This window comes from Ictidomys tridecemlineatus, chromosome 2 (genome assembly GCF_052094955.1).
Source record: "Ictidomys tridecemlineatus isolate mIctTri1 chromosome 2, mIctTri1.hap1, whole genome shotgun sequence".
NCBI lineage: Eukaryota > Metazoa > Chordata > Mammalia > Rodentia > Sciuridae > Ictidomys > Ictidomys tridecemlineatus.
In genome coordinates this window covers 156,922,488-156,944,345 of record NC_135478.1, presented here as the reverse complement: position 1 = coordinate 156,944,345, position 21,858 = coordinate 156,922,488, and the positions used below count along the sequence as shown (strand labels likewise).

Below are 21,858 nucleotides of genomic sequence, written 5' to 3'. Positions count from 1 at the left end.
CACCAATATCATTCAAAACCAGTACAGTATGACAGTGAAATTTGTCGACACAGGAACCAAAATTGTTGGATCTGGGTACCTACTGCTAATTTGCAGTGTGACCTCTTTCCAAGTTTTTGAACATCTTCGGTCCCCATCTAACTCCTAAGTAAAATGAAGATAGTCCTAGCTCTCATTGGTAGGACCTATTACTATTCAAATTCATGCAAAGACTTAAAAAAGTTTTGTTCCTGGAACACAAAGAATGTTCAACCTATGTTTGTTTGAATTACAACTAAAAACAACAATTTATAATAATTCTTTCTTTGGAATGACTTTTGCTTTTGAATTTTTGGTTGTAGGCATTTCATAAACTTGATTAACTTAAGCAGTGATAGAAATGTCTTTTGAGGATTGAAATAACTTTTAATATTTGTTTGGATGAAATAGAATCTGACAAACTTATTGTGAGAAATGATTCTTTAATTTTAATGGAGCTGCTTCTCCTCCTCCTCCTTCTCTTTCTTTTTTTTAGGGTTTCTTTTGAAGTATGTGATGGGAAATTTGGTGTTTCCTTACCCATTATGGATTCCTACAAGTTGGGAATGGGAGGGAAAAGCATCTGTACTGCTTTACTAGGGCACTCATAGAAAAATAGATTTATTTTCTCTCAATTTTGCAAGTGAGAGGTCTGAGAGCAAAATCTTAGCAGGGCTGCTTCCTTCTGAGGCCAGTGAAGTAGAATCTCTTCACGTCTCTCACCCAGGAGGCTAGGTGATAATCTTCATTGTTGCTGCATGACCTCAATCACTGCTTTCATACTTATGTGTGTTCCTTATGTATGCATGTCTCTGTGTTCAAATTTCTCCTTTTATGTGGACACCAGTTATATTGGGCCCAACCTGTTTCAGTATGATCTCATCTTAACTAATTACATCTTCAATGACCTTATTTCCAAATAAAGTTGTATTTGAGGTATTAAGGGTTAGGACTTCAACCTACGAATTTTTTTGAGGGGCAGAATTCAACCTCTTTTGGAAAATAAATATGTTTTCAGAAATTGTGGCAATAAGTATGGAGAAAATATCCAATTGCATTTTAGTAGATTTAGTCCAGAAAATGTTTGTATACTGGTATTCATAAATGGAATCATTGTAAACACCAGTCAGTCAGGTATTTAAAAAAGAATCCTGTTGTGCCCAGCAGTTCAGGAGGCTGAGGCAGAAGTGTCCTGAGTTCAAAGCTAGCCTCAGCAAAATGAGGTACTAAGCAACACAGGAAGACCCTGTCTCTAAATAAAATACAAAATAGGACTGCAGATGTGGCTCAGGGGTTGAGTTTCCATGAGTTCAATCCCTAGTACCAGAAAAAAAGAATCCTGTTGCAGGCACTATTCACAACCCTGTCCTCCCAACACTCAATACAATTTATTTTTTGAGGAAAAAAATGAGTGTGTATGTATGAATGAAAGATAGTGGGGGAGGGGGGAAGAAATTATCTTTCTACTTCTAAGAGTTTTCTTGCTCTTAGAAAACTGCTTAGTAAAATAGGTGTCTATTGTATAAGAAACATATTTAAGATGTAGAAAAATCCTTACTGAAGAATTCTTCACTCATTAAGGATGTTCATGAATATACCGATTGCATATAATTTTGTTTCAGAAAGCATTACTATAAATCTTAAGCAAAATTTTAGAAATCTTTGTGTGTATGTAAATCAATGTGTTAAAAGTGTAAATTTTCTTGAAGCTTAGCACACTCTTGTTAACTCTAAAATTTTGAAGGCCCTAATAAAAAAACTTCATATACTTTTATATTTTAGGGTTAAATCAATGAACAAGAATTTCCTTAGCCCTACAGTATACTTTATTTGCTACTTTATCATTTTGGTTTCTGTAATGATGGAAGACATACCATTTAAGACTCATGGATGAGGCATTTTGTGTGAAACCTGATAGCCCTATTAGACAGTGGGGCCATCTCAGTGTTGATCCACATCATTCTTTTACATTGTTTGATAAGGAGTTGCTTTCTGTTCATGATATGTGCATCTTACCACTCAACTGATTTCTTTAGGGGGAGCAAGATTGCCTCATTTTTATCTATTTCATCTTTAGATCCACAATACCAAATATAGTATCTGGCAGAGTAGAGATTAGATGTTGGATAATTGGGAAGAATTAAAAGCTATAAAATTCTTAATTCAGAGTGTTTTGATTTCAGAAATTGAGACATTGACTTGAAATATAAATGTTATTTGAGGCAAAATAAAGGAAGCTCTAGTACAATAAATATGAGCAGGGTTGCTAGGATTCGTACCTAAAAAGAAATGTTATCCAGTTAATTCTGAAGTTTCAGATAAACAAATAGATTTTAGTATAAGTATATCCAAAATATTGCACAAGACATATTTACATTGAAAAAGTTGTTTATCTCTGATTTAAATTTAGCTGAATGTCTCGTGCTCACCTGAAAACCCTATTCTAGGTAATATTTAATAGATAAATTTTGACTCTTATCTCTCTTTGAAATGCAAATGAGGTCTCTAAAAGCTCCTTTATACAAAGGCCTAGGCACACAGAACTGTTTGTACTATTTCAGAGAGTTGATAGTAGTGATTTTTTTCCTTGAATGTTTTAGGGAAGAAATAATGTTTTGGAGGTTATGAGCATAAACAGAAGTACATTATACATGTACTTCCTCCAACACAGAGTATAGTCCTACATTTCAAAGGCAGGGGCAAAGTTAGAGATGATGAAATCAAAGCATGCACTTTTGTATAGTGAATATACTAGCTGGAAATATCAACTAGAAAATAGAGTTTAATTTGTAACGTAGGATAGAGAAAGAAAAATTGGTTAAAAGGTACATTTACTGATACGATTTATATTATAAAATAATTATGTATATAATATTGTTAGTTTATACAATCATGAATAATAAATGTATGTTAAAATATAAAGGTATATCTATTTTTATTATCAAGAGCAATTTATCATTTAATAACATCTTTACACTCAAGAAAAATAAGTGAATGTTTAGGGTTATTTATTTTATAGTTATGAACTCATTTCTTCTGTAGTTCACAGAAGATGACTGCCACATTTTTTACCTCAATGTGAGTTATGCAAAAATGAAATCAAGTTTATTACTTTAGTATTTAAATTTAATATTTAATTAATTTAGTCTTTAAATTTAGATTATTTTCAGAGAATGCCAGTGCATTTGGATATCTAGCATTCATTTAAGAAATTAACCCCAGACTTTGATATAAAAAGTAATATAGGGTATAAAAATTAAAATAGAATATTAATATTTGTTTGCCAAATAAGAATACATGGATATTTAGCACTAATGTTCACATAACCTGTTTATATTCAAATAATAAGTTTAGTAAAGATCTACTTAAAAAATGACAGAATGGTGGAAACTATTTTCTTTCTCTGGTTCATCAAACGTTGGAATTATTCGAGTGTCTAGATTATAGACATTGTATATCTATCATATGTAAAAGTGCACTCTTATATTCTCAAAACAATTCAGATTTTGTCAAATGCAATCAAATTCTATGTGCCAGAAAAAGTTTAGCCCACCTAAAACATTTTTTATTTTCTGATAATTCCTACTGGCTGATTATGGAATTTCTATTAGCAGGAATTTTGTTGTTATTTAAGGGAGTAGAAGACATGATTGATCCTCTGGAAGCTTCCTATGAAGAAATGAATTGGTAGTTGGATATCTGATCATTTCAGATGAAAACAGAATTCTTTTCTTTTAGTTAAGTGGAGAAATGCTTCAATCTTCCTGGATAAGTTACACTGTTGTTAAAATATTAAAAGTTTAAAGTACCTACTCAATAATTTAGGAAAACATACAATTGAATTTTTAAATTATATTGTAAATTTGTTGTAAATGGGTTATAAATGTATATCTAAATATAAAGGAGGAAAAGAAGTAAGTGTTATCTCTGAATTATGCTATTCAAATAAGAAGTGATTAAAATGCATGCATTTGCTTTGGTCCATGAAGACCATTTATGATGTACACTAGCGTGATAGATACAATGGAGAGGCTAGATGTAAAATTAGATGAGTTGTTGGTAGAGTGAGAGGTGAGATGTGAGATGTGAGGAAATAGAATAGACACCTCTTTCCTAACTCTTGGCTTATACAAGCTTTCTTGCTATTGATGCAAATAGAAGTTGAACTACTACATTGTCATGTTCATGTCTTAGCAACATTTATTGAAATATCATTATATTGTCACAAGAATATTTAAAACACATTTAAAAAATCTAAATAGCATTACAAAATCCATATATTTGCACATTTAGGTTTTGTCAGTGAGTCAGATGTTTTCTTCATGGTATTTGACCTCAGAATTAAAGACATTTTCCATCATACTTCATAACTCTGATTGAATAAGTCTTAATGCTCTTTTCATGTTTTCTATCACTGAAATAAAAGTAAACAGACATTGAAATATTAGTAAATGAAAGTAATCATATGTAATAATTGTTGCTAGGATCTGAAATAAGTCCATTTAAATTAATAGCTTTGAAAACATGAGAATTCATCAACTGACATTGAAGAATTTTATGCTAAAGATATACATGTGAATTTATAGATTAGATCAGATCAAATTTCTTTATGATAAACAATTTATCAGAGGGAGTAGGTATTTTCTCTTTAATCAGTTATTAACTGACCCAGTATTGCTGGATCTGAGAGGCATCATTGTCTTATTTAATACAGCTAATAGTAGAGGTTGTAAAAAATGGATTGAAGTCCTAAGTCTCTACCTTCTTGCTCATAGTTCTTAAAGGAAGACAAAAACATTTCACTGTTATAATTTGAGGAAATCATATGTAATTTTTTTTTTACACAAAAAGAATGCACTACCTTGAGGTTATGTCATTGTAACGCATACAAAGTTCTTTCAGTTGTCCCAGAATTTAGTGATCACAAGAATTCTTCAGCATCCCTGAGATTCTGGGGTGCCCCAGAAATTCAGATTTTGGTGGGAGGTAGGAGTTTGTGACAGTGCTAATATAGGCCTTCATTGGCCCTTTTAACAGTCAGGGGTCAGCTATTACACTGTCCAAGGCAATTCTTAAATACTTACATATTGGTAAATCCTGAGGTTCATATGTATACAATCTGTTAGAGTATCTTCCAGTTATATCAGCTCTGACTGTTAAGGAAGGGTCTGTCAACAAAAAAACAAGTCACTGAAATACTATTTAACATGTTTTGAAAATCATTTTCCCCCTCCCACTCTAAAACAAAAGTCAAGTAAATTTATAAGCAAAATTAATTTCTTTTACATGTGAATTCATGATGAATTAACCTAAATTTTCCTTTTAGTGTGTTATAACTGTTATAATTCTCACTGGTCTGGGGCACCATACTGGAAATACATTGGGATATTGATTTAATAGCATAAGTTGCTTTTTAAAAATAAACTTTACAAGTAATATAGTGAAATTTTATTATAAAATTAATAGCATAATATAATTTGTTAGAAATGACTTCCCTTTAAAAATAATAGTATTTGAGTTAGCATTTAAAAACAAATAGAATCAAGAATGCTGAGAATCATACCAATTTTGTAAATCTGACACAATGAGATTATACACATACCAATAAACATGATTCTAGGCACATACTGCCCATCAGGTGATAAATTCTTGTCAGTGGTCTCATGCTAGCAGAAGAAGAAAGAAATGACTGTTATTGGATTAGATGGATTTTGACAGTTAATATAAAAATATTTTATGTGAACTAAATTTAGTAGATTGTAAATTTTGGCCTTTTATGATTCTATATAATATTCTATATCAACCAATACTTAATTCTGTATGTTTTGAAAATAGAATAAAAGGATTCAAATCTTCCATTAAATTATGATATTAAGAAAAATTGTATACATAGCCATAAAGAAGGAAATTTATATCATTTGTAGTAAATGGATAGAACTGAAGAACATCATGTTTAGTGAAATAAGCCACACTCAGAAACTCAAAGGTCATATTTTCTTTCCTACATGGAAGCTAGGAGGGAAAAAAAGTAGAAAAGGGATTTTCATGAAAATAGAAGAAAGACCAGTAGAATAGAGGATGTGAATAGGGAGAAGGAGGAAGGGAGGAAAAAGAAAGGTACTGGACAATGAAACTGACTGAACTGTTATATGCACATATGAATATATCACAATTCCACTATTTTTTAAGATCATAATGGAAAAAAAGAGAAAATATTGTTGAGTTCATGTACCATGAGATTCAACATGATGAAATTATTCTGAGCCATGTCTTGTATTTCTTCATTTTGGGCAAATACTTTTTTTAGTGCTGTGAGGGAAAATAAAATTTTAGTTTTAAGGATCAAAACATCTTCAATATAACATTACAAAACAAACCTTGTGTTTTGAATTTGTTTGCAGCAATAACGTGGGTGTAAATGGTTTGTTGACCTTTTGCCACTTAGTCCCTCACTGGGAAGCAATGAGTGACAGTCTGTCCACAGAAACATGAAGGAATAATCATTAATGGGGACACTAGTTTTAACTCCTCGTAACTTATTGACTTATGGGTTAAAACAAGTTCTTTCGGCACATTTTCCCACTTGCTCTCCTTTTTTTTTATGGGAGGAAAAGGGATATTAAATTTCAAAGGGCATTTGATAGAAATACATTCTAGCAATCATTGTGGACTTCAAGCATCTTGGTAAAATGGTGGTACTCTTTTAAAATGGGGTTTGTGTGGTGTCCTCATAACTGTTTTTATCAGTCACGTTTTCTACTTCATATTGGACATATAATAGGATCTCAGAAATAAAATTACCTTGGCAGTATTGACAGTCTTCCAAGTGATGAATAACCATCAATGGCTTGTTACTAAAAAAAAAGGCAGTGTGGAAATGTCAGGAGATTAACATCAAGACAAAACATACAGTGGAATTAGACAAAGTTTTGTTATTTATTTATTTAGTTTTTAAGATGGTCATAGATTTATTTGTTTTGTTTTTTTTTTCTTTTTTTGTGGTGCTGGGGATTGGACCCAGGGCCTTGTGCTTACAAGGCAAGCACTCTACCAACTGAGCTTATCCCCTGCCCAGTTTTGTTATATTTGGTAAGATTTATAATCTTAGATTCACACAGCATAGCAATGTAGTCTATAGCAGTGTGGCCCCAGAACTGATAGCATGAAGGTCATCAAGTAGCATATTAGGAATGTAAATTTATAGGCTAGCTCTGAGTTAGCCTAGACCGTCCTAGACCTGCTCAATTAAAAATGTTAGCTATGAGGTCCACGAATCTGCAGCTTAACAAACATAGTGGTTGAGTCTTATGTACATGATAGTGCAGTTAGATAAATAAAAATTAATTCTATCTCCAAAGATGAAAAGATATTATGAACAAAATATTCATTGCCAACGAATACTTGGTATATGATTTCAGGACCGTCAAATGTTTATTTTTACAAAAAAATCTAGTAATATTTGACAATTTCCACATTCTTTCTTATACCAATTTACAATTTGTAAACAACCTAATTGAAGATTTCATATGAATACATTTTTCAGGGTTATTTTGATTTTAACTCTGAAAAAAAGTTTTAATGGCAGTACTTGAGTTAGCATTTACTAATTTACTTCCTTGCTCCTTGCTTTAAAAGAATAATGAGAATATTAACTATAGTAAGGTGTGACAACTATGATTTTGATATGTTATGGTTTGGATGGGGTTTGTTCCCCCAAAGGTTTTGTACCGAATGATTGGTGCCCAGTGTGGTGGAGTGGGGCCTAGTTATAAGGTAATGAGGTCATGGGGCTCCATACTAACGAATGTATTAGTGCTGTCTCATTGAAGTGGGTCTGGTCTCCTGGGATTGGATTAGTTCCCAAAAGAATGCATTGTTCTCAGTGAGCCTGGAACTTCCATTGTCTCTTCTTTCTACATGTACTCATGCTGTGTGATGCCATCTGCCATGAGTCCCTCACCAAATTCAAGCAGATGCAGGTGCCATACTTTTGAAAACTGTGAACTAAATAAACCTCTTTTTATAAATTACCTAGCTTCAGGTATTTTGTTATAGAAATACAAATAGACTGAGGTATATAGGATGAATTTTAAAATGCACCTTTAATCCTGAGAATATTGTGAATATCAAAGGAGATGGATTCTGATATATTCAGCATAAGTCTTTAAAAATATAATTAATAGATATAATCATATAAATTGCTCTCTTTGCACAAGTCTATGCTGTACCCAATATTTCAGTTTCAATAAGTGTTAAACATAAACTTCAAACTGTTAATAATTTTCTTTAATCTTCCAATTTGGGATTCAAGTAAATTTTAGTTAATAATAAACCCTACAACTTACCTGTGAAGATTTATAACATAGCTGGAAAGCTGGCATTTTCCAACAACTTCAAACTTATTGGTGAAAAAGACTAGAGATCCAACGAATGAAATATTATCCCCACTTTTTGTTAGTAGAAATCTAAGTGTAAGAATATTTATTGAATTTTTTTTATGTTGATAACACTTAAAATCTATTCTCTCAGCTCTGGAACTCAGATATTATAAGCATCAACCAAGTAATTTTGCCATTAGACAACCTCTTTGTTTGAATTTAGGGGGTGTAGTTGTCCTGAGACATAGACCAACAGTTTAGTGTTGAGTCCTGTTTTCTTGACATGCTACGGTTTCTTTTCAGCAACTACACAACTGCTAGAAACAATCCCAACAGTGTTCAGGAAAAGGGATTGAAGTAACTCTTGGAGAACTAACTTGACCTTTAGATTTCTGGGCAATTTGAATCCAAGGAAAAAAAATTTATCAGGCACATAGAAGACTCACTCTTAAGGGTTCAGTTATGAATGAGCTGTTCACACATTCAAACGGAGACACTCTTTCATTTCAAGAAAAGCACAGGAACATTTTTGGCAGAAGTAGCAACAGTCTAAAATAAGGTTCCAAATTTTTTTTTTTTTTTTTTTTTTTTAGTAGGAGCAGAAAGTAAATATTTGAGAGTTTGTAGGCCACATGGTTTCATTTGCAAGTACTCAACTCTGCCATCATCACACAGAAACAGCCATAAAGAATATGTTTAAAAAACAAGTGTGGCTGTTGCAGTAGAACTTTATTTTATGGGCACTAAAATTTGAATTTCACATGTCATAAAATATTATTCTTTTGATTTTTATTAAACATTTTAAAATGTAATAATAATTTTTAGCTTTCACAGTGTATAAAAAGGGTGGGTGGCCTCTTAGTTAAAATCTTGTGAACTGGCACTTCAGATGGTAAGAAACCTAAGTTGAGAGAAAGAGTATTAGTAGTTGTACTTTAGAGACTCTAGAATTAGAGGCTGTGAAAGCCTCAATGCTTATCATCATTTGGTGAATAATCTTCATAAATTCTCTAAATTCTCTACTTTTGTTTATTTAAATAGATGACAAATTCAGCTGATTTAAAATTCAAAAATTAAAGCGGTAAAAATTCTTCTTCCCCCTGCTGTCTTCCATATGTAAGCAGTATTATTATTTCTCAGGGTCCCTTCCATAGGTTTTCTTGAATATGTATATATATATATTGTGTAAGTCCAGATTTATGTACACGTGTATGTGCATGCATATATACATATTTCTTTCTTTAAATTAAAAAAAAATAGGGCTATGGATGTAACTCAATGGTACAGCACTGGTTAGTATGCACAAAGCCCTGGGTTCAATCCCTAGTACTGCAAGGGAAAAAAAAAACAAACCAAACCAGATTGGGTGAAATGACATATGCCTATATTTAACAACTCAGGAGACTAAAACAGGAGGATCCTGAGTTTGGAGGTCAGCTTGAGTACCTTAGCAAGACCCTATCTAAAAAATACAATAAAATAAAAACCACAAATACAAACACACATGTATTTGCATAAATGTATCATAGATATGATCCTTTTGTGTAATATTCCATTAAATGGATATATTTTAATATAAATCAGTCTTCTTGAAGATGGGTATTTAAATTGTTCCAATCTCCCATTTTAGATTGCTTCTGAACATTTAGATTTATATAAACATTTCTTTGGTGAATATGTAGTTACATATGCTTTTATGGATGGGTAGGTATTTCTGTGAATAAGTTTCAGAAACAGAATTTCTAGGTTGAAGAGTATGTGCATTTATAATTTTGATGTATATTCTGCATAAAAGCTGTACCAATTCATATTCACTCGGGCAATGTGAGTAGTAACTACTTCCTCTACTTTCACTAAAACTAGTTCACAAGTTTTAAACTTTTTAATCCAGTAGTAAGACAGAAGTTAAGGTGGTTTTATTATCTTATAAATAAGCCTATCTTATGTTTGAGTTACTTATTTTTCTGTTCTGGAACTACCACATCCTTTGCTACTTTTTTTTTCTATTGACTTAACTTTCTTCTATTAATTTTTAGGAATATTTTGTATACTAGAGAAATTCACCTCTGTAATATATACTACAGTTCTCCTCTCTCTTTCTCTGCCTTCTTCCTTTGCTTATGTGTATTTATTTGTTATGCAGAAAATTCATGTATTCAATATACTACATATTTTAGTTCCTTCTTTTTATTTTCTCCTTTTAACTGGGCCACAATTAAGGGCAGGAATGTGGTAAGGCAAGAGGAGGAGCTAGGATGAGAACTGAATAGCTTTATTTTCATCTCACCCTAATCTTAGACTTCCCTTATTATAAGGACTTAAGTACATGTTTGAAATAGTATCTTCTGGTACCTTAATTATTTAATTTTTTATAAAATCCATCTTTGTAATCTGTTTTGATATAAATGTGTGAGGTTAAGAATCCAATTTTTTAATCTTTTCACAGATGGTTATCAAATTCTCGTTAGTACTAACTATTTCAAAATCTATGTTTCCTACCACTCATCATGTAAAATATTCTATTAACAGATGACCAATTTAGTTGACACGGAGAATTGCAGATACTGATGTTTATATTAGTTTTCTATATTTATTGTGTATAACATGATGTTTCGATACATCTCTATGTTATAATGTGTCTAAATCAAGTTTTTAAACATAAGCATTTCTTCACATATTTTTTTATGATAAGAACAAGTAAAATCTACTCTCTTGGCAATTTTCAAGAATATAATGTTATTAGTTAATAACATTGTTAATAACATAATAACATCAATAACTATATGACAATAGTTATTGTCATCATGATGCATAATGTCTCTCTTGAATATATTCTTCCTAATTGAAATGTGTGTCCTATAACCAATATCTCCCCAGTACTCTCCTCTCTACTGTCATACTCTGGTAACCACAATTACTTTTTCTGAGTTTGACATTTTAAAACTCCACATATAAGTTAGATCATGTGATATTTGTTGCTTTGTGCCTGAATTATTTCAAACAACACAATATCCTCCAGATTCATCCTTGTTCTTGCAAATAACCATATTTCATTCTTTCAAAGACTGAATCAAATTCCCCATTGTATGTGTGTGCCATATTTTCCATATTCATTTGTTTATGGACACTTACGCTGATTCCATGTCTGGCTATTCTGAATAGTGCTGTAATAAACATGGAAATACAGATTCTCGACATATTGATTTTATATCCTTTAGATATATACCTGTGTGTTCATCAATTTTGCTTTAATTTTTAAGTTTTTGAGGAAACTCCATACTGTTTTCCATAATGGCTCTTACTACATTATGTTCCCATCAACTATGAGCAAGGATTCCTTTTTCTCTATGTTTTAGCCAGGATGTGTTATTTTTCATCTTTTTGATCATACCCAATCTAAAGGTGTGAACTGAAACTTCATTGTGGTTTTAGTACATCATTTTCTTGTGATTAGTGAGGCTGAGCATTTTTTCAGTATTTTTTGGCTGCTTCTTTTTAGCCTAAACGTCAACTCAAATAACTATCATTTCTTAATGGTGAGACTATTTAAAAACTTTCTATTTATTTTGAAATCTACATTATTATGAATATAATTACCTTGCTGTGCAATAGAACATCAGAACTTACTCCTCCCATCTGAATGCAGCTTTGCACCTGCTGTCCAACCTTTTTCCTTTCCCATCCTCCCCTTTGCCTCCTCCAGTTTCTGGCAACCACCATTCTCCTTTCTACTTATGTATATAACTTCTTTAGATTCCACATATAGGCGATTTTATATAGTATTTCTCTCTCTCTGCCTGGCTTATTTAACATAATGTTCTCTAGGTTCATCCATATTGTTGCAAATCACAGAATTTAGTTTTTTTGAAGCTGAATAATATTCTATCATGAGTATATACCACATTTTATAAATCCATTTATCCCTAGATGGACACACAGGTAGTTTCTATATCTTGGCTATTGTGATTAGTGTGGCAATGAACAAGGGAGTCCAGATGTCTCCACAGCATGCCTTTGGTGTACATACCCAGTAGTGGTATTGCTGGATCATATGGTAATTTTATTTTTGGTGTTTTGAGGAAATGATGTTGTTTCCCAAAATGACTATGCTAATTTATAATCCCATCAACAGTGTTACAAGGGTTCTCTTTCCTCCTTATCCTTGCCAACACTTGCTATCTTTCATTTTATTTGTAATTGCTGATCTAACAGATGCAGTAATATCTTCTGTGGTTTTAATTTGTATTACTCTGATGATGAGATGTTGGGTATTTCATCTGTTGGCCATTTGTATGTCTACTTTGCCCATTACCTGTTTTGTTAAGTAATTTGAGTTCCTAATATATGTTGACATTAACCCCTTTTCAGATGCAAGGTTTGCAAATATGTCCTCCCATTCCACAGGTTCTTTACTTTGTGGATTGTTTCCTTAGTTGTGCTGAAACTTTTTTGTCTGATGTAATCCCATTCTTCTCTTTTTGCTTTCATTGCCATTGCTTTTGGGGTCTTATTCAAGTAACCATTGCTCAGACCAAAATCTAGAACTTGCTTCCTGTTTTCTTCTAGTAGTTTTACAATTGAATGTTTTAACATTTAAATCTTTAATCCAAGCCAGTTGTGGTGGCATGCACCTGTAATCCCAGCAGCTCGGGAGGCTGAGGCAGGAGGATTGGATGTTCAAAGCCAGTCTCAGCAAAAGCGAGGCACTAAGCAACTCAGTGAGACCCTGTCTCTAAATAAAATACAAAATAGGACTGGGGATGTGGGCTCAGTGGTCGAATTCCCCTGAGTTCAATACTTGTAATATCCCCAAATAAGTAAGTAAATAAATCTTTAATCCATTTTTGCTTGATTTTTTGTGTTTGGTATGAGATGAAGTTCTGATTTAATTATTCTGCTAGTGGATACCTCGTTTTACAAGCTCTACTTTTTGAAGAGACTGATTTATCCCATGTGTATCCTTAGAGTCTTCATCAAATATCAATTGACTACAGATTAGGGGTGTTTCCTGGTGGCAAAGCATGTGCTTGACATGAGGATGACCCTGGACTCAATCCCTGGCACCAAAAAAAAAAAAAAAAAAAATTCAATTCACTATGAATGTGTGGGTTTATATCTAGGTTTTCCACTGTGTTTCATGGAAAAACACATGGGTTCGTTTCTATGCTAGTTTCATGTTATTTTTATTTCTATAGCTTTGTAGTTGATTTTGAAATCAGGAATTATGATGCCTCCAGCTTTGTTCTTTCTGCTCAAGATTGTTTTGACTATCAGGATTTTTGTCTTCTTAGGATAGTTTTTATTAATTTCTGTGGAAAATATTAAAATGTTGATAGGGATTGTATTGAATCTATAGATTGCTTTGAGTACTGAGGACATTTTAACAATATTAATTTCTCCAGTCCTTGGATATTCCCATTTCTTTGTGTTCTCTTCAGTTTCTTTCATCTATGTTTTATAGTTTTCAGTGCATAGATATCGTGCCACCTTGATTAAATCTATTTTTGAGAGGTGGGGGACGGTGTGTACGTACATACACTGATAGCTATTATAAATGGGATTGATTTCTTGATTCTTTTTTGTATGGTTCATGGTTAGTGTATGGAAACACTATTGATTTTCATATATTGATTTTTGTCCCCTGCAGCTTTATGAAATTCATTTTTTTTTTTAGTTCTAATGGCTTTAGCTGGAATCTTTCTCAGGCTTATTCTTTATAAGATTTTATCACATGCAAACAAGGAAATTAAACTTCTGATTTGGATACTTTTCTCTCTTGCTTAATTACACGGACAGAACTTCTAATAGTACTATGTTGAACAGAAGTGGTAAGAGTGGGCATCCTTGTTTTATTCCTGATCTTTTAGAAAAATCTTTCCACCTTTCGCCATTGAACATTGTTGCTATGGGCTCATCACAGGGCTTTACTGTGTTGAGGCACGTCCCTTCTGTATCTAATCTGTCGAGAGTTTTTATTTTAAATGGATGTTGAATTTTGTCAAATGCTTTTCTGAATCTACTGAAATGATCATCTGAGTTTTGTCTTTCATTCTTTGAAAGTGGTGTATCTCATATTTACTGATTTGCATATGTTAAATGCATCCCAGGGATAAATTCTACTCAATCATGGTGAATCATTCTTTTGGTTTGTTTTTTGTTTTGTTTTAATACAGGGAATCAAACCCAGGGTGCTTTGCCATTGAACTACATCCCCAGTACTAATTTTCTTTTTTATAGTGTCCTTGTCTGACTTTTTAGCAGGGTAATGCTAGCCTTACTAAATGAGTTTTGCAATATTCTTTTTTAAATTAAAATTTTTTTTTAAATATATGTTTTTTTAGTTGTTGCTGGGCCTTTATTTATTTATTTATATGAGGTGCTGAGAATTGAACCCACTGCCTCACACATACTAGGCAAGCGCTCTACCACTGAGCCACAACCCCAGCCCTGCAAGAGTCTTTTCTCTTCAATTTTCTGGGAGAGTTTAGAAGGATTAGTATTAGTTCTTTAAAAGCTTAGTAGAAGTCAGCAGTAATGTTTTCAGATCCTTAACTTTTCTTTGATGGGAGATTTTTATTATGAATAAAATCTCTTTGCTCATTGATTTATTCAATTTTTTTATTTCTTCATGTTTCAGTCTTGGTAAGTTTTGTATATAGGAATTAAGTTTTCTAGGTTATCAAGTTAATTTTAGTTCAATAACTTTTTTTACATTTTCTGCCAAGTTTATTCTGAGGTATTTAAACTTTTTGGTTGCCATTTTAAGTAGGATATTTTAAAATTTTTTGAATGTACTCTCATGTATTTAAGTTCTGTTATTGACTTCTATGTTAATTTATTCTCATGTAGTTTGAGTTTTCATTATTCCATCTAGTTTTTATTTTCCTTCAGTTTTTCATGTATGCAGGCATCATACACAAAGATACTTGTATCCTCTCCTTTCCAAATTTTAGACTTTTACACTGTCACTTAGTCTCATTGTCTATACCTCCAGAATAATAGTTAATAGTTGTGCTGATGGGGAGCATCTTTTTTTTTTTAGATTTTTTAATTTGTTCTTATTAGTTATACATGACAGTAGAATGCATTTTGATAGATCATACGAAAAATGGAATAAAAACTCTCATTCTTCTAGTACCCAGAGGACTTAAAATAAGCATACTATGGCAGACATCTTATTCAGACATGAATGAGGGACTTCTCTTTGTTATCCCAGTAAACATGATATTAACTTTTATTTTTTTTCTTATTAAGTTCAGTTTGAATCAGTTAATATTTTAAAATATCAGCTTAAAAATTTCAGATATAGATACTGTATTCTATTAAACATCTTTCCAGCATTTGTGGAGATGAAAGATACTGTATGATTTGCCTCTTTATACATATTAAATTATTTTATTTAATATGTTTCTTAATCTTTAATCATCCTGGAACTTTCAGACTAAACCTCATTTTATCAAGGCTGTACTTTACTGATATGTTGTTTGTTACATTAATATTTGGAAATAATATTCTGTAGACTTCTCTATTTTTGTAATATTTGGCCGGTTTTGAGAATGCTTAACCAATTCTCATTTAATTTGGTATATTATGTCTTGAAGGAATATTGGAATTGGATGTTCTTTAGATATTTGATAAATTCTTGGGGAGGTTTAAAAAATACAAGGTTTCTCAGATATTTAATAGGTCTTTAAGGATAAAAACTTTTGGCCATTGAGTAATTGGTTGATCAACGATAAATATGAGTTTGAAAAAGGCCCCAGATTGTTTTGATAAACAGACAAGCTGAAGGATTGTTGGCTTAAATCAATTTCCTATTTAAGCTTATATTATGCCTAATTAGTAATACTGTTTTGTTTATACAACTTATATTCAAAAGCTTGCTAAGGTGATGAAGAATTTAATATAGTGGTATTTATAGCCTTTTTTAAATTAAAAAAATCTATTCTAACAGCAACTATTTTTTCAAACCAAATACAAGAGTAGAACAAATATGTGTGGCAACCCTTCAAAAGCTTACGTGCCTGTTTTGAGTACATTTATGAGGCATCTGTATAATCTATGAAAATTAACTGAAATTAATTAAAATTAATTTTACCTTTTCTGAGCATGGAAGAGACCTTCTTCATAAGTTTGTACCCAAGTGATGTCATCGCCCCATCCTGAAGTAGAAGGGAGAAATCAATGTATTAATTAAGGACTACAGAAGAGCTCTGGGTGGGTTTTGGTAAGCAGATATCTAACTACTGACATTTAACTCAGCTACTAAGCAATTGGATAGCATGTGGTGTTAAGGATACACATTTATAACTGGCTTACAAAGAGTGCTGTCCATTTAGATTATAGTATGAAGGATTTAGGACTGTGAGTCAAATAGGCCCATGGCCTTGAACCTGATAAGATCTATATAATAAATTATATCTAGGAACATATTTTCCGTTTTTACTACTTTAACAAAAAAGTATTGCCTTTCTAGATATAGTTAGTATGATGGTTCAACTGAAGTTGAACTTAGTAAATAATGATGGATGTACTTGGCTGGTACTCAGTACATCTGTTAAGAAATGAATGGACTTGGAAAATCAGGTGGTGCTTTAGAATTTGAAATTACATTATGGTTGATCTCAATTTGTTTGCCCAGTTCACATTACCAAATAGTAGTCAAGTGCTTTGTGATTATACCGATAGTTTTGAATTAAACATGGGGACAAATGATTTTGTTAATTGGAAAGATAAGAACCAACTCTGAAAATTTTTTCTTCAGAACACTTTCTTTTCCTACATGAAGATATATTAGTTTCTTAGGACAAAGTAAAAATAGTAAGTACAAAATTGGAAATGTTTTCTAAATCAGTACCCAATGACAAGTCTAGATTGATGTCTAAAACTACAGTTATTTCCAGAGTCATTATAGCAACAACAGGGTTAACCAAAATTCTCAGCGTTTGGGATAAAGTATCATTTTCTGAGTAACCTTGGATAAAATCATTCCAAATTATTTTCTTGCCTTAATAAATAGAAGACTGGGAATCTAAGCAAATTCTGAATCTTAAATTGCTTTTAGGATGTCGTTATGACATATCGATCAATAATTTTCTAGGATTCTAATTACCAAATTATAGATATCAAATCAATTTCCCACTATTTCTACAAAAGATACAAAAATTATTATTATTTGAGGGTTAGTTTGATTCACTGCCTAAAATCTTAATTGGTTCCTTCTTTCTTTTTTAACTCAAGTTTGTCATATGCAACAAACATCTAGTTCATTCTTTGCTTCATACTAGTGAAAATATTAGGTATTTTTAAAAACAATCCAAGTGATTGAGTTTAGAAAATAAAATGATATTACAGTACCTCTTGACAGGGTCTGTGGAGGTCTCTTTTCCTTTCTGATTACAAGGGCAAGGCTGGAAGAAACTGTGATAAATAAGAGGCACAGGGCCAAAGCTGAGTGTAACATGATGTCTTCCAGAGAACCTCTCAGAAGAAGCTAGATGACAAAAGGCATTTTCAGTATCTAGTGGCTTCCTTCAGGCTGTGATTAAAAGACATTGGCTAAGAGCTGGACCGAACCTGTGCTGACAGGTTGCTCTTTAATTTCACACAGTGTAACCACCTACAACTTTGGTTCACATTTTATTTTTATTTTTATTTATTTTTTATTGTTGGTTGTTCACATTTTATTTTTAAAATATTTTAAAAATTCCATTAATTTAGCAAATGTACAGGTGGCAAAGAGTCAGGTTCTGTACACCCTGGTCATGGTGAGATGTAGTTGAAAGAGAACAGGATGAGGACTGACGATCCTGCTTCTGGATTGCCCTGTAGTGCACACAACCTACCAGTGAGACTCAACTAAGATGATGTTAATCACATTTCAACTGCAAAGTGCAATGCAAAGGTGACTTTAGCATGCAGGAATGGTCTTTGTCTTTTGCTTCTTCTGAATCTAATAGTCTAATAGAACACTCTAACTCTATATCAAAATGAGATTAGGCACCAAGAAACATTGCTTAAAATGGAAATCAGAGGAAAAATTGAGTATAGATCAGTCTTGTCTCTGTAGTCACATGTCAACAGGTACTCAGCCTTTTGCCCCTCAGTTTATAAATTCAGCTCTTTTTAAAAATCAAATATTTTCAATTGCTATGAATTAAACGTATGTATAAAGAATAGAAATAAATGTACCTATATCCTTCATGTTTATATATTCGCTTAACTTCATTGTCATTTTTCTCATTGACTTGTGTTATTCAGTAGTGAGTTCCCCACCAAAATAATGAGATTCTCTGACCAAAATACAATAAAAGACTGTTTATAAATTCTGCTCAAACACAGAAGTTGCTATATTTAACTGTATTAGGTATTACGAAGAAAAGTTGAAAGATTAATAAGACACAATGACTTAGCATTGGCAAAACATTTGTAATATTGTAGTCAGTGTTAAATAGCAATTGTAGCATGGGGGAGCAGCAACTTTGCAGTGAAGTTTACAGATTCTAGGTTTCTGCAGACATTTCCTCATTCCTTTCATCCTAGCATTTTTTCCTTTGTAGTGATGTATATTTTCTGTTTCCTCTCTGAGTTGATATTATTTGACACTAAGGTTAGCTTTATTTAAATTACTTCCCTTCCCATTTATTACTTTCTTTGTAGACAGACACTAAAACCCTTGTTAAACAGTAACCACAGTATCTGATAAGGATCTCAATTTAAGTTCGTATAACTTATTAAACCATAAAACATTTCAGAATGTCAGCTTGTACCTAGGGACTGGTCATCTTGTATCTTAAAGGCTGAATCAAAAGAGAAGGGAGATTTTAGTAAGGGATAGAGATAGGTGATGCTGGGACCAAATCCCAGCGTGGGAAGAGCAGGTTTAGTCGGGTTGAGAGGTGCGGTGGAGAAACTGAAGCAACTTGGGAAAGAGTCTTTTTCTTTCTTTCTTTTTCTTTTTTAAAAATATTTTTTAGTTGTTGGTGGGCTTTTATTATTTTAAAAAAATTTATTTATATGTGGTTCTGAGAATTAAATCCAGTGCCTCACACATGCTAGGCAAGTCCTCTATCACTGAGCCACAAACCCAGCCCTATTTTGTATTTTTATTTAGAGATAGTTCTCATGAGTTGCTTAGCGCCTTGCCCTTGCTGAGGCTGGCTTTGAACTCTTGATTCTCCTGCCTCAGCCTCCCGAGCCATTGGGATTACAGGTGTGTTCCACTGCACTCAGCTAGAAAAGGGTCTTAACCTGATTCTAGTAGCTTCAAGAAAGTCTATGGATGAACTACAGTAGGCTAAACAAACAAAGAAAAAAACCCTGAAACTGTTTGGAAACTGTTATAAACTTCTGTTCATTTTCCTTGAAAAGAGGGTCTGAAATTGCCTTTACATTCTTCTATGATCTTGGATGTGAAGAAGAACTAGGAAAAGTTAATCTGGAGAAAGCATTAGAAAGGTTCTCTGTTAGGAACAGAAATAAGTGGTGGAATCTACATAAAAAAAAGAACATGTAACTTTATCATATCTGCTGTTTTAAACCCACCACGTTTAGAGTTGAATGGGAACTGAAATATTATTATTTAAAATTTTTTTTGTAGTATGCCTTTATTTTATTTGTATGTGGTACTAAGGATCAAACCAAGTGCCTCGCACATGCTAGGCAAGTGCTCTGTCTGCCACAGAGCTACAGTCCCAGCTCCTGCATTATTTTTAAGTATTTTTGTATTATTGCCAAATAATACTTTCAAAGTAAAAATCTTAAGTTTTTATTTTATATTGTTTGATAAATTAAAATAGATTTTAACTATATTCTATGACAGCAATACAACTTGAATTTTTTCTTTTGAATACTACTTTCATTGGTAAAGGATGTCTTGCTTAGGGTCCTTTATTATCAGTTGCAAGGCTAAGCTGTTTGGGGCACAGCTGAATATGACATTGCAGTAGTTTATATACTTTGCAAACGCATAACCAAATATCTAAAATTAGGCTTATTAACTGGCTAGTTAGCGTTTTCTGACACTAGGATGTCACTCTTCAAAAGTAATTTAACCTAAGCCACTTACTTGCATATTATGTTAAAAACTTCTGTTTTAAAATAAAACAAAAACTTAAAATGTACAATAAAAGAACCATTGTCACTTCTAGCATAATTTTGAAAGAGTCATTTTTTTAAAATTAAAGTTTACTATCATTACTATAAATAAAGACTAAAACTATGAAATCAGCATAGGAAATCCGGAAGAAAAATATAATTTAATTCCACTTTCCCACCCTTTATGGAAAACCTCACTTTCAAAGAGCAAAAACTAATCATTTAAATATAGCAGAGATTGACTGCTGATTTAAGTCATCTGGAAACTGTTTGCTTACCTGAACCAGCCAGTGCTCTTGTTGAAAGTGTGCTCTAGATGTTTCTGGTTAAAAAGGGGTGTGGGTTTACAGACACACCCACACACCTGACCTACAACCTCACCTATAGAAACCGGAGTGTTGTCACCTGCAAATTTACCAGACTAGGGTTGTCTGAGAAATTCTGTATCTTTCCAGTTCTCATGCTTCTCTCAGTAGAAAAGCTTTCGTCTCTAAATTAAGATCGAATGTCCTCATAAAATGAGGCCAAAGGCCATCTTTGTGTCTTTCTCCCCTACCTTTTATTTCCCAGGGTAATTTATTATTTGGCTGGAGTTCAGCACCAAAAAAAAAAAAAAAAAAAAAAAAGGGGGGGAGTGGGTGGGAAATGAATGTAGAAACTGTGTACGCCATTGTCTCAATGAGAGTTCTGGGAGGCTTGCAGATTAGATACAAAGCAAATTGAAATTCCTAAGGGTTACTCTGTTTACAGGAATATAATTAACCACTACAGAGATCAGATCCTTTTTTCTGAGAATGAAATAAAAATGCTGTTTTAAAATTAAATATTTTCATCATTTGATCACTCTTTACAATCTTGGGCAAAAAAATTAAAAAAGCAATTAGATAGGTTTGTTTATATTTAATAGATATTATTTAATTAATCACTTAAAATGATCTAAAGCAGGAGTGAACAACTGGTTCATTTGTTTTGTGTAGCTCAGGATCTGACAACGGCTTTTATACTTTTAAATGGATGGGGGGAAAAATCAAAGGAAGAATCATATTTTGTGATACATGAAAATTGTATAAAATTCAAATTTTACTGTCTACAAATAAAGATTTGGTGGATGGCGCACAGCCTTGTTCTTTGCTCACCTATCATCTGTGGCTGCTTTCACACTGCAACAGCAAAGCTGAGTATGTGTACCAAGAACTGTGCAGCATGTGAAGTCCAAAATAGTTACTAACTGACCCTTTATAGAAACAGTTTGCTACTCCCCAATCCAGGTTATCATTCATGAATTCCTTCCTTCTTCCCTCTTTTCATCTGTCCTCCCCTCCTTTCTTTGTCTATTTTCTCTGAGTATATTAACAAATGCAGTTCT

The 21,858-nt window shown here is 32.5% G+C and overlaps 1 protein-coding gene across 1 annotated transcript; it reads right to left on the bottom strand.

Moving 5' to 3' along the window:
• Positions 1 to 4,200: 4,200 nt before the first annotated feature.
• Positions 4,201 to 21,032, bottom strand: Agr3 (anterior gradient 3, protein disulphide isomerase family member). Its single transcript, XM_078040028.1, has 8 exons — positions 20,771 to 21,032; positions 17,754 to 17,889; positions 16,495 to 16,558; positions 6,820 to 6,872; positions 6,251 to 6,327; positions 5,621 to 5,684; positions 5,103 to 5,186; positions 4,201 to 4,432 (listed from the first exon to the last, which is right to left on the bottom strand). The coding sequence occupies exons 2-8, from the start codon at positions 17,857 to 17,859 to the stop codon at positions 4,383 to 4,385; spliced, it is 498 nt and encodes a 165-aa protein (XP_077896154.1). The 5' UTR covers positions 17,860 to 17,889; positions 20,771 to 21,032; the 3' UTR covers positions 4,201 to 4,382.
• Between the last annotated feature and the right edge of the window lie 826 nt (positions 21,033 to 21,858).

Coding starts and splice junctions, on each gene's coding strand:
- Agr3 (XM_078040028.1), bottom strand. CDS start 17,859: ATGTTACACTCAGCTTTGGCCCTGTGCCTCTTATTTATCACAGTTTCT. Junction 16,559..17,753: donor TCCACAGACCCTGTCAAGAG/GTACTGTAATAT, acceptor CTTCTACTTCAG/GATGGGGCGATGACATCACT. Junction 6,328..6,819: donor AGACTGTCAATACTGCCAAG/GTAATTTTATTT, acceptor TTTCCCTCACAG/CACTAAAAAAAGTATTTGCC.